This window comes from Echiichthys vipera, assembly GCF_963691815.1.
Source record: "Echiichthys vipera genome assembly, chromosome: X".
NCBI classification, from domain to species: Eukaryota; Metazoa; Chordata; class Actinopteri; order Perciformes; family Trachinidae; genus Echiichthys; species Echiichthys vipera.
The window spans coordinates 24,163,733-24,178,192 of NC_139825.1; the positions used below are offsets into that span (position 1 = coordinate 24,163,733).

The following is a 14,460-nucleotide window of genomic DNA, read 5'->3' on the forward strand; positions in this document are numbered from 1 at the left end:
ATGTCCCACTTGAACAAACAGCTCAATAAAACATTACAGAGCAAATTAGTTATAGGTTTGCTCTGGTTTGAATCAGTTGATGAGTTTGTAAACCTTTCCGTTTCCCCCTTGGTTTGGTTTCTTTTCATCACTACATCGCTACAGGAGCCCTTTATCTCAAACTAAACCTCATAGTTGGGTTAGAATCGAAGTCGGATCACGTTAACAACACAAATAAACCGCTTCACAGTTTGTTTGGGTCAGGACTGAGAACATGTTCTAAATCTTTTGACTGAACTGGGCCGTGCCATTACTCTGCATAAGAGTGCAATTACTCTGTTCACACCTGCCCGGACGAATGGTCCAAAGCGGACTAAAAAGTAAAAAAGTGTGATAAGCGCGTTTAGCCACGATTCTTAAGGAAAAATAATCCTTATAGAGGCAAATATACCCTTATGGATTTTTGACGCACAGGCGTAGTTTGCATGTGAAGACGCATTCTTCAGCACACTGTGACATACAAGTTGATATATTTCTAATAACTGTAACTCCTTAAATTCTGGCTGCCATTGCAGATTAGGATGTGCTAATCATAACAATTTCATCTCTTTACTTAATTTGGCAGGTCCACTAATCTTAAAACCGAGACTGTGTGAAAACAGAAGCTTCCCACATGCTGGTATTTTGTTCCTGAGCCCGGATTTTTAGGAAATCAAAGCCTGCATGAAATACAGACTGTATGGAGAAGAGTATGAGTTTCATGGCTTTCTTATCCTTTCCTCTAATCAGTCCACTGTGTGATTCTTCACATATCCAACAGCTGGTGTTCGCCTGGCAGTCATACTGCTCCCTATGTTCCTGCATACCATCATGTCAGCTTATACTCTATGCACTCACACACACATGTCAGCAAACAGATGAGACATCAGAAGTGGTGAAAGCTGCTGCAGTGTTAGATGGATCCCATGAAACCATCCTGCATTCTGTTAGCAAACCAGACTGTTAAGAAGAGTGGGGGCTTTGTTTACCCGAATCAGTTGCACCTGGCAAATGCAGTTGTGCTCATGTCTGTGTGTGCTGAGACACATTTTGATCACTTTGGTAGGCCAAGGAACATAAAATATTGCAAAAAAGTGTCTATGTTGTAAAACCTCAAAGGAGGCCATTTCATTACTTCTAACGAAACTGCTGATGGCTGATATTTTTAGAGAGCTGAAAAACATGTATGTGAAGGTAAGACCACTGAAATGAGGGGTGGCCTTGCGTGTAAGTTGCCACGGTGATAGCACCACATTGCCTTTCCAAAACTAATTTACGAACATCAACACATTTACACTTTTGCGTGGACCAAAACCAAAATACTCTCATTCAGTAACAGATTTTTCTTTTTTGTGTTTTTGACATTGAAACTAAAGTTAACAGTCAATGGATGAAGATTGAGACTGATTTCATAGTGTTAATATGTTTGTTTTTGTCAGTTTTATTTGAAATAGTCACTCATAGGATTTTGGGTAACTGTAGGGTGTATATAAATATGACAAATATGTTCAAATTCTTTCATTTGATTTATTGTGTTGTAAAGCTCGGGGATTTCTGTGGACATTAAATGATTCCATGAATGAGGGTAAACCTTGGATTTAGTTGGTGAATAAGTTGTTGTTAGTCAGGTTTCACCACAGTGTAAAGAGGGATCTGTTCCATGCTAATGCATTCAGCTACAGTCCTGTTTATCTTCCGTATTTCTGATGACTTGGTACCATAGTATCGTTGCTGATTACATAGAGGTGGTAAAGCAGGCTGCCACTGTCTGTTTCCTTGCTGGTTGACCTTTCAGACACACATAATTGTATCATCCTGTTAAATTAACGCCTCTTAACGTTAGAAGGACAGGACTTATGATGTCAGCTGGTGATGTTAGGGGTCAACTGAAAGGAGGCAGAGGCTGCACTGTTGACGGCAAAAGTATCGATACTTTTGCAAGTTAGTATCTAAATCCGATACTTATTTTTAGTATACATTTTTTTGGACAACCCTACTTGTCACTTATGATGACTCCTTATTCACTGTCACACAAATACTTCTAATGATCTCTTCATGTAACAGTCCATTAACAAAGTCGACAGGCATGACTCCCAGTGAAATGTGCTGAACATGTGCTTTACTACTTCAACACTTAACCTATCCATTCATCTGGAGAGTTGGGTCTCTGTGTGTGTATTAAATTTAATCTGAATTGCATCTGGCGATACAGGAAATCAATAAGCTATTAACTTGATTCTTGAGTTGCTTGGAGGGGAGCACTAAAGGATGCAAGTCACTGATTAGTTTCAAGTCTCATTTGACTCACAGCTAGGGGTGTCACAATGTACTGTCAGAGGAAATATCTCATTTAACAGTTTTCACGATAATTGATCAGGGAATTTAATATTTGACAGGAAAAGACATATAAGCATTATTTTTATTCTTTACTGCACACAAACAATGTAGTCCTACTTTTATTGAAAACAAGGGGCTCCGCAGATCTGGGGTTACACTACTAAATATTGCCATAAGATTCAGAAAGTAAAGGGCAACACATAGAAAGAAATACTCCCGCACGAGTTTAAACTGTTTTGTTCCAGCTTAATAACGTTACATTTGCTAATTATGTTTTGTTTTGTTGTGTTTTACCTTGATTTTGGCATGAAGGGGTGGATGATTATTTCAAAGAAGTTGAAACATATTCAAAGTGTTGGACTCCTCGCAGTCACTTTTAGATGGCATGTTTTGCAAATTGGATATCCATCTTCTACAACTACTCTCTGGTCATTTTACAGATGTCCAAAATGCTCCCATGTTGCCGATTTAAGGCACTTTTTGGTTCACATAAGGCTAGAATGTAAGTTCCCCATGACATTATAACAGCTCTTCTTCTCCACACTTCAGGTGAGTGATATGGACTCTCTAATTCACAAAACAAACCAGCGCACACACATGTTACGTGACTGTTTTCACAGAGCAACATGCAGGAATCTGGACACCATAGATATCGTAGCTTCTACGATTCTTACAGTTATGAAACTGTGAAATAATATATCCGTTGATAGGGCAAAACTGGTTAATCCCGACTCCCTACTAACAGTAAAACAACATGAGGCAATGGGACGCCACTGACATACCACACAATTCAAATACATCACTTAGAACAAAATGGTTTATTATAGCCAAGTAAGATCTGTAATAAACTTATCTGATAAGACATCTAATCTAGTATTTTACAATACATTTATCTGTAACCATTAGAGATGCAAACAATTAATCGATTATCGATTAATGATTATCGATCATCGATTAATTGTCAATAAGAAATTACTTGATTAAAATAAATTAATTGCAATTAATTGAGTTTTGAACCCGTAATTCCCCGCCAGTCCACCTGCCTCTCCAGAATAGCAGTAAGTGAGATGTGTTGTTTCTTGGCATCAGGATCAAATTAACACAGTCTCAATCCATAACATCCTTCCACTTGTTCTAAAATGCCATGTATTTGTATTATAAGATCAGGAGTACATGATATCATCTCTAAAATTATGTGATAGAACTTAATTACTAAATTCTATCACTGACATTAATACTTTTCTATAATCTATGAATAAATTATTAATTTTCATGCTCTGCTTGAGTATGATCTTCAGATTTTGTATGTATTTTTATTCTATATTTATTGTTTTGTTTGTTTTTTTGTAACACTTGTTTTTGTTTAATTATTTTGTTAAATGTCTTTATCTAATTGTGCTTATAATATATTACTGTTGCAGAGGACCCCCTTGAAAATGGGATCTGACACATCACATGGGGTTATTCCACATAATACTTTAAAACACTGGAAAGAGTTTGTCACATGGGCCAGCCAAGGCTGCAACAGGCCAAGGCATGAGTCAAAACAACAGTAACTAGTTATTCTTGACATTGGATTTTTGGATTGTTGATCGTGGGAAATTTTAATTAATGGCATGTATGCAACCATAAAGTTTGATATTAAATGTAACACAGGTGGGATGATATTCACCGTAACTTAAAATTATTATAAGTAAATGAAACATAGATTACAAATACAACCATGAAAAAGGACAAAGAAGTTGTGACTGGATACAACTTATTATAATGAGAGAAACAGGCAGAAATAATGATATCAAGTACAAGCTGAATCTAAACAGACAGATGATAGATAAAAACAGAATTAATGAGTAAACAACAGTTTTTTTTGTTAAAACTATGTATTTCTAAAACCTACATTTCAGTCTCAAACTGAATGTAGTTCATAATAGAGGTTTAATGTCTGTTAATTACATTAAAAACTTGTGCAGCCTGACTTCTGCACTGGACAGCTATGAAGTATTGATTAATGGCACAATAATTCAGGCTGGATCCAACCAAATTAGCCATCCCAAAAGAACAACAACTTTGAGTAATGTTAGTTAATATTCCACTGTGTTCAAAGCATCCTGGCCATCTTTCTCAATCTTGCTCAGAGCTACAAATGCTGGCAATACTGATGTTTTCAGACACACTTGTGTCATGTATGTTATCATGATTAATAGATTTTGATCAGATGGAAATTGGCTATTACTTATAGGCATTAACTCTGATGTCTGTCTCTGACCATTATCTATAAAACAGAAATGGCATTAAAGTGACTGTGAACACTGTGTGTTTAAAATGTTCTCATTTACCTCACACTGTTTTAATTATTCCCCATTGTGTGTTATAATTTAGCGTGATGCTACGCTGATCATGGGGAATGGGATCACATTACCTCTGGGACACTGTATCATGTCATCTCTTTCTTGGTTAATTTCCTCATCCATCTGGCCTGAAGTTACCATCAGTATCTGACCAAGAAGATTTCCAGATATTACATTGTTTCAAAAACAACAACTTCAGTTATATTATTTTAGGAGACGGTAAGAATCCAAGTTAAAAAAAAGTTTAAACTAGGGTTAGACTATGGCCAAAATCTTCTATCCCAATATAGGTCATGTCATACCTCCAAAACGATATACTTTATATCACAATAAAGCATGTTTTCTGGTATTTAAATAAACAGTCTATATGAAATAACCACATGGTAAAAACTATTTTTTGGATACTATACTATTAAATACTTGACGAATGGAAAGTAATGAGAATTTTCTCATTTAATAAGAATTTAAGTGCAACTACTGTAGAGAACATCTTGTGATGGGATCACACCAGCCATGAGCAAATCAGGCCAGGGGTATAAAACATGGTGGGGCAATGGCCCCTTCCCTACTTCCTAACCTTCTGCTTCTGGCACTCTTGTTCAAACCACACCCATCTTTAAACTCTGACTTCATTTTGATCTCAACTACAAACCCGTAAAGTTTCTTAGCTGTATCTTGCACGGTTGCATTGTTATCTCTGTGACAAAATCTGTCCACAGGCAAATAGACACCTAGCAAAATACTATTTTACCAAATACTATACTAAAAGCCACTTCATTATCATTCACCAGCAATTTGTGACTCCTAGAAATCCAGTCTTTGTAGGAATTGGACATTAACAGGCACATTTATGAAGTTAATTGTTAATTAATATAAAGAATTTAGGCTTTTGTAATTACACTAGTTTGGACATGTGCAGCTTAGACTACAGGCACTCATGCAGGTACTGCATGACTTTTTGGTGATGCATTAATAATTGATAGTTCACACAACCTCTAAAGTTTATGAATACAGATAGACAGTGTTCACCAGTCAGAGGTGTTAAAGCTGTAGGATTTTAGTTCTCTCAGCGTAAGACTAAACTTTTAATCACTTGGGACTCTGTACGATTGTATTTATAACACTGTTGGCTAGTCTTCACATGAAGAGAACAATACATCTCCTGAAAACTTCGTTTTAAGCTAATAAACCAACCTTTTCTTGGCAAAACATAACAATCTTTTACCTCTGCATGAACTGTTTGTTCATATAAAACATCTCTGAAATATATCAGCTAGCTTTAAGTATTGACTTGTTTTACATTCAAATATGATCAAAGCATTTGGTGCCCGCTGTTACATTTACACAATGAAGAATGAAAAATGTAGGGTATCGTTCACTATGAATATAACCATGGCAACCAGGCAGAGAGGAATGAAGAATGATTTATCTTTATAGCTTCAAAATTCAACATACTCAATACACTAATGACACTTTGCTTGTCTGATGACGTTTCCATTGCAAATACACACACTTTAGGAAACCATTCTTGTACAGGATTTATATAGCAGAGAAATTAGGATTCTATATCGGAAATGTAGTCATGTTAACAAATTATTTGTAGTGTATTTCACCTCAATCTAGGGCTCAAGCCTAATCCTTCCTCATATCCTATGTCTTCAATCACTTGATTCTTTACAGATCTCCCAATTACTTAAATGCACTTGAAGGAGTCGAGGAGAGGGAGGCTTCCAGAGGAGAGGGAGGCGAGGCTACATGATTGCAGCCTATTTGGAGATGCTATCGCTACACACTAAATTAAATGCACCACCCCGAGCTCCATAGCTGGCAGAATTTAAAAAAGCATGCAGGTTCTTACAGTTCTGAGAAATTCATAAGGGTATAATAATTATCTAAAGCAGACAAAGGCTATTCATGTTTTGTTTTTTTTAAATGATTACCCCGATGAATGAAAAGAGATAGATGCATTGTGTCTAGAATTTATTTTGCATTAAGATGTAGAAAGTATTTAGAAAGAGAACTGATACAGCGATGGAAGCGGGGGCCAATTCATTCAAGGTACACAGTGGTGCATGAAGCCGAAAAAGTTCAACTGCTGTGTCTAAAAATGATGCCACATTATGGGACCCAACCTTATTAACCTGATATTTTGTGCACCCTAATGACTAGTACAACAGATGCACATTGTATACTTTGGTCAGTGCTATGATATGTAAGTGGTGAAACTATTGTATATTTCCGAATGTGTGTTTGTGGAGATGGGGCGGAAAGCTATTCCAGGAATCAATTGGGAGCCAAATTTAACACTGGCATATTCAACTTGATGCATCAGGGCCACTGATCATAAATGCTATTGGATGTGCTGAATGTAAATTGTTGCAAATGCTGTGTATGAGTTTTTCAAATCTTTCAGCAGCTGGTGGCGTAGGTGAAGCTAATTGCTCCTCCAAAATTAATAATGTTAACAGGTAAGACAGTGTCACTGCCAATAAGCAGCAGGTGTTCTGTAATTAATCGGTCATGAAAGCAATCATTAGCTGCATCTCTTTAGGCGTTATCTAATTAGGAGATTGTTTGCACTTAATGTGGTATTTCTGTTTATGTAGTCGGGATTATGCTTTCATTTAACAATCGTAATTACATGCTAGTTGCCTTGTTTTCTGCTAAATGTTCTTGTCACATCAAGTTTTAATATTAACTTCCTTAATATTTGATATTGTTCATTTTTAGATCTGACCTGCGAAAATGTCTTTTCTGAGTCAAAATTATAAAAGAGAATCTTGAATGTTTCCCATTTCATGAAAAAGCCTTATTCCCTACCTTATTCTTTGCCTCCACGGTCCATCATCTCGCCATCACTCTCAATCCTTCTTCATTTTTATGAAAACCAATGATCATGCCAGATTACATGCCGCACCTCTACGTGTGTAAGTGTAACTAATGTGAGTGGATTGATGTTGACACAGGTAATGTCTTGGTCTTAACAAGACTTTGAGGCAATCTTGCACTCTTCACCTGAGAGAGGTTGAGTGGAATACGAAAAGACTAGGGGGTAAAAGAGATAAAAGAATCAACCTAAATTATAAATGGGGCTGATAATGGCAATGTGATTGAAAAATGAAAGGACAGGGGGAAGGTTGAAATTGTCTGCACCATTCAGGATTGATAATAGACTTTGGAAAAAGATGAGCTGTGATAAATATGTAAGTTAATTAAACTAAAACTTCTATTATAACTTCAAAGGCTGCAGAAAAATAGAGGATAACAACTTCAGGTATCATAAAAGGGTCATCAGAAAAATATTCTCCTGCTGTGGCAAGATGAAAAATGCATATTGTAAATTACTTCAAAATCACATAAAGGCCTGACGGCTTTCCTTAATTTACTCTCTTTGATACACACAATCACACAGCACCGTGGGGATAAACTATGAAGAGAAGTTGCAATTAATTGGCAGAAAGCAAGCAGCTCTTTGGAACCTACTTAAAGCAACATTTTTAAATTAGTCTGAGAATGGCAAAGATACTGAAAATACTCAAAACAACAGGACTTACCAAAGTCCTAAGCAATTAAGGTAATTATCCTTATAACTGCAGAACATGCCTAAAAAATCCTCACGTTTTTAAAATTTTAATCAATATCAAACAATATCATACAAACTGATGAACAAAATAAATGTTCTAAAAAGTACACTAGAAGCTGTGTGTGAGTTGTGCATGCACTGCATTAACACTCTTACAGGATGTCATAAACTATCATCCTCCCTCAGTGCTCACTTCCCCAATATCAAGTAAATGCAGACATATAGACACACATTATCTCATTCATAGACCTAAAACCACACACAAACACACACACACACAAACACACACACGGCCTGAAAGATATGCAATGCCTCTCCTCATTAGTCCACTGTGACCCTGAGTCAAGCCGCCTCATTAAGAAAGAAAAAGTCCTTAAATCGCCTCTCAGTCGAGATCACTCTTTTATGCTGCCATGAGAAATAATCTGTATCAGGGGATTTATGGGACATTGTTAATTTCCTCATCACAGACAACTCACCAAGGACTCTCAGCTGTGTAATCCATATAGGTGCAAAATCTAAATCAAAGTCGAAATTGCATAGTAAGTGAGGCTGCGATGAGGATGCATTTTTTGCTTGCTTGGCACATAAATACAGATGCATTTATTGAGGACTTAGTGGTATTCAGCAGCGACATGACTAACAGTACATAAGTATATTCTTTCAGTTTGTGGGTAGTTGTGAAGTTGTCATCTCTGCATTGCCAGTCTCACCCTGAGACCTCCTCTCTGTAATGAGAAGTGAGTCATGTCTGTGAAGCACTGTTATTATCGTCTGCCTGGGGTGAGAATTACAGAAAAGCTGCAGTGGAAGCTCATTTAAGGAAGGTATAAAGGAAAGAAATTAAAAAAAATAAATAAAAGTGAAAATATGTGACAGGGAAACTGCCCCTCAGATAGGACAGTATTAAATTCCTTGTGATAACAATGTGATGGAAATGAAGAAATCACTAATGTGACAGATTATGACTGAATGTGCTAAAATAACAATTAGGAATGATTGTAAGAAATAATAATTTTCTAAATCAATCTGGAAATTGTTCATTTTATTGTTAATTATAAGAAGCAATCTTGCTTTTAAGCTAGATTCGATCATATTGTTTCTGAATGGTAACAATATTAACTTCTTTGTGCACAAAATCGTTGCACAGTTTTCTGCACCTACATTAGTAACTTCGCTACATTCATAATCGTGTTACCACTACGCAGTCAGGACTGGAAAATACACAAATTAGTAGGGCAGCACCTAATGTTTTTTTTATTATGATCAATCTGGCGAGGATTTTCTCAATTAATCAATCAATTTTCTTTTAAAAAAAATGGTCAAACCAATGATTAGCTGGCCATTAATTTAATAGTTGACAACTAATAAATAATTTGATTAATTGTTGCAGCTCTACAAGTTAAAACAGCTGTCTTTGTCCTTCGAAACTTAATACTTTCTTATCACTTAGGCAGTTGGCATATAGGTACAGTATTTGTCTGTGATAGAGGACGCGCCTTAATTGGCTGAGCCCAAACCTAATTCCAACTTCTCCAAGTAATCCAAAAGTCTCCAATTAGTTTGATTTACTCACAAAAACCATTACCACCCCCAGCCACCACAATGCAGATGAAAGATGCTTACAAACCTTTACCAGCAGCGGCAAATGCTAGACTTTCTTTGGCCTGGGTTTCTCCTCTCAGGCTATAGATTGTAGGCTCTACTTAAGGCGGGAAAATAAATACTGCAAACCATGCTGCTGTTCTCCTATAAAAGATGCTTATAAGGAAGTAAAAGACGGTCCTGAAGATGCAAATACAATATTAATAATATCTGATATCAATAATACTGCAAATTACATTCGATTTCTTTATTAGACAACAATTACTTTGAAAAGCCTGGTGACCGATTTAATGATACTGAGCTGTTGTTTTTTTGTTGCTTTATCAGTTGAAGAACATGAATTCACACGTGCCCAATCAGACACCCTTGAATGGGCCGTTTAAAATGTCTATGTCGTACGTCATAACATCCAATTAATAAAAAGTTAACAATTGGGAAGTACTTATGTTTACAAATCAATTCTCAATATATGTCTTTGTGTATACAATGTAAAGCACTGAATATCCTCATTTCCTGAGATGTTGCATCATAGATTTATGCAACATGAGTTCTTGTTCCTGCTTCCAGATCTTATTAAGTTACACAGAGAGCTCTCTAGTATGGCGCAACATGGTGAAAATAGTTCTTACAACACAAGTTTTTGTCTTTTTAGCTCTGTGCTGAAATACGGCTTAAAGTCTCATCTCAGCCAATGAGAGGACATGTGAAAGCTCTTTATTTCTGGAAACAGCTGTCCATCCTGAGATCTCTCAGACACAAAGCTGTTACATTAATGAGACACTTTGCCTCCTAAACATCACTGTTGGAAAAGACAAAACTTACTGATTCTGCAAGAAAAAAGGGAACAGGCTGTTTAGTTCCCCCGAGAACTCATGATGATGAAAAAAAACAGATTTGGCCAAACGCCGTAAAGCCATTAAAAAGATTGAAATTCAGCCCATGCTTCAGTGGCTACCATTAAGTGATTCATCTTCTCTTTTCCAGAACAAGTAGGGATCTTCTCATACAGAAACAAGACAAATACCTAACAATACAAGTCCTCAGTTTAACCTTAAAGTCAAAAGTCAAAACCTTCTCAGTGCTTTCAGTAAATGTCAACTTGAAGCGAGTCAGAGGGTGTTGTCACATTGTCTTCATTTAGTGATCTTGTTCATCTCTGTCCAAAAGCACTGACATTATGTCATGATGTGGCAGTGCAAACTTGTAAACCTACAGTGATTATGTGGTGTTACGTGTAAGAATATTCAAACAATAGAGAAAATATTACTCTAAACACTGGACTCCTGCGCCAAAAAAACGAATTATCCAAGTTATGGTGGGACTGTAAGTGAGATGTGTTATTCTAGTTTGTTAATGGTTAGACATTTTGGGAAAAAATGTATTCACTTTGTTGCCAAGAGTTCAATAAGAAGATCCATTACGCTCTCGTGTCTGTGTGTTGAATATGAAGGTATAACTAGCAGGCGCTTAGCTTAGCACAAAGACCAGGAACAAGAGGACACAGCTAGTCTGGGTCTGTCCATAGGTGACAAAATCCACCTGCTAGCACTTCTAAAGCTCACTGATTAGGACAATATATCTCAGTTGTTTATCCATACAAAAACTGAAGTGTAAAACTGACAAATTGTGGTTTTACAGGAGGTTGTGCGTAGGAATATTTCTTGTAAGTTTTTACTGGTTGCCTGGCAACTTAACAGTATGGTCCAAAGTCCGGACCATTACCACCAAAACTAAGTCAAACTGTGTGACTGAATTCCTCTGTACACCTTGTAAAATGTTAGTGTTACATAAAAAACATCAGATCATGTGTGTTGTAAGGTCTCTGAAATTCATCGGTGTGACTCTTTAATCACAGTCTAACAGCCCCCCATGCTAGAGAGATTTAATCATACACGTTATTCAAGATACCAGATCCCTTTGACACCTATTAAATTTAAGATGTGAACCAAAAAAGCAGAGACACTGTATATTACAATAAGACGTAGGGGAGCCATTTAGAGTCGCCAATTAATGTAATCTACGTGTGTCTCTGGACTGCGGGAGGAAAACCCGCACAGATACGGGGAACCACGCATTGACATTATACACAGTGTACACAGATACACATCTAATTTTAAAGTGTGCGAAGAAGAGCACATTGAGAGTGGCTGACATCCCTTTACAATAGATTTAACCAACAGATGCTTTTTGATAGGTAGAAGAACATATGGCATAAAAATGACAAAAGGAGCCTGTTTTCAGACAGAAAACTTGACTTCCCGTCAGATCTTTTAAAGATGTTCGCCCACAAACGGTTTAGTTGAAGGCTGAAACTAAGGACAAAACTCTGTTTTATCAATGGTAATTATACCCAATGCTGATAATTAATGATGAATTTGTCTATGAATATGATGTCCAGCCAAACACCTCAAAACAACTAGAGATGCATCCGATACTTGGACCGGATATCGGCTCCAATATTGACTAATTAGCTGGATATCGGATTAATGAGGCCGATCCAACATTCCAATCCAGTCATTTCTTTTTTATTAATATCATACACAGAAATACAGTTACAGCGATCAAGTCAGTAGTAATTTTATGTTTGCAACACCGGTTAGAGTTTTATATTACATTTTAAAATATCTTTTTGCAGTGCACTTTACATGGAAGTGTTATTTATTTATTTTTGCTGCTAATGTACAATTTGTTATTTGTTAATAAATAATATTAAGTAAATGTATATCTGTGTTAATGTGTTACCTTTTTTTTAACAAGGCTACATGTTTATGTCAAGCCTGATGCCTTCACTCACATTGCAAGGTATACGGTTCATTCATTCAACATAAGTATCGGATCGGTATCGGGTATCTGCTGATACGCTCAGCCCAGGTATCGGTATCAGATTGGATCGGAAAAAAATGTATCGGTGCATCTCTAAAAACAACTAACAATCATGCAGTACTTATCCTGATCCTGTCCTCTATTAACAGCATGTCACAGCAAGATAACTCCTGTCTGAGTCCAACCACACCAACCTCACCCCCCCCCCTCTCTTTCTCTCTCACACACACACACACACACACACACACACACACCGCCTTATTGAGTTTAAGATATTCCAGGTCAGCTTGAGTTGTGCGCACATTGAGGCGACAAGAAAGAAAAACGCATATCAAGAGCAAGATGATGTCAAACAAAACTGTTGTATTGGATAAGAGGTGAAGTGAGATTGTGGTAGTGAGTGTGTGTGTGTGTGTGTGTGTGTGTGTGTGTGTGTACATGCTAAAAGAGTGAAATCCAGAGGGAGGGAGTTTGTGTTTTTTTTTTAGCTCTGGTATCAATTTAATAAAAACTTAGTCAGGGATTGTTTTTGCTGTATTTCTTTGTAAGAACAGACGGATGTGTATTTATGAGTTAAGTACCGAAGTGTCACACTGTTAATGTCTCATGTTGATGTATTGAATTAAGCTTTCTGGGCAAAATTCCAGCTGCTAGAAGCTGTGAGGCATGATGATATCTGACTTATCTCCAAGTGTATGGACACCTGTGTCGGCTAATTAATAACACAGTTAGATGCAGCCATGAGCAGTTGAATTACCTCTTGTCTGTGCTGATATGCACAGGCCCATATTGGCTGTTCGGAGGAACTCCAGGTGGTTTGAAGTCTCTGATGCTTGGTCCAGTCTAAACTTTATTTCTTGCACCTACAGTTTTATTTTTCCTATTATTCCTATTATTTTTTACAACAGCATCATGTTGAGCTACTTGATTACCCATCAGGTCGTTTAATCAGGTGGTCTTACGGTGGATTCACTGATTTTCACTCTAAAAAGTGGAGTGTGTTTTATCTGCAGAAACATGCATTCATTTAAGTTCCACATTTCCTGAGATGCAACTACCAGCAGTATGACCTACCTAATAAAAGAAGTTTCACTTCTCTGGCTGCCTTCTCTCCATCCTCTCGTAGGTTTTTGTCAATCATCTTTGACCTCTCCGCTGCAGCCTTATCCTCAGCGCTCACCGTACAACCCATGGCTCCAAACGCAGGAGCGCACCGACCGCTTGCACTAAAAAATGCTTCTATGTTGATGGTGTCAGCGTGCTAATCGAACCCAAGAATAACGATGGAGCTGCTCCCAGTTCCAGCACCCCAAAAAAGTCAAAGCCCCTGCTGAATGGGACCTCACAGATGAAGCAGACGCACCCAAATCATTTGTTTTAATACACCAGTTAGGATTTTTTTCTAACACCGCTGGTCCATGTCGAACTGCTCACAGTTCTCTGTCCTGCAACCATTCACAGGCTGATATTCTCGCTGCTCAGCTGCAGACTGTGTCGGCCTGGTTGGCAGCACGTCCCCTCGGTCGTGCAACTGCTGATGCAGTCCTCCTCGGTGCTCAATAGTGGGCTCCTCAGCTATCCCTCTGAAGACTGCAAGTGGTCGATGAGTCGCATCGACGTCACTTGGACAACTTGTCGCGATAGTCCAATTAAAACAGGTGGGCTCTCCTCGGTAGCTTGTGTGGAACCAATTAGAAAGGAAGCCAGTGAGGCGTGATTTCAGGAGCGTGGTGTGCAGACTGCAGT

At 37.5% G+C, this 14,460-nt stretch overlaps 1 protein-coding gene across 1 annotated transcript in view; it reads right to left on the reverse strand.

Annotated features, from left to right (window-relative positions):
• The window catches only part of LOC310965960 (guanine nucleotide-binding protein G(i) subunit alpha-2), a gene marked incomplete at its 5' end in the record, with an annotated part of 38,213 nt that extends 24,307 nt beyond the window's left edge, over positions 1-13,906 (reverse strand). The window contains one exon of the mRNA XM_083939719.1: positions 13,789-13,906. Within this exon, the coding sequence (XP_083795845.1) occupies positions 13,789-13,906 (118 nt within the window). The remainder of the gene's footprint in view (positions 1-13,788) is intronic.
• Positions 13,907-14,460: the final 554 nt, after the last annotated feature.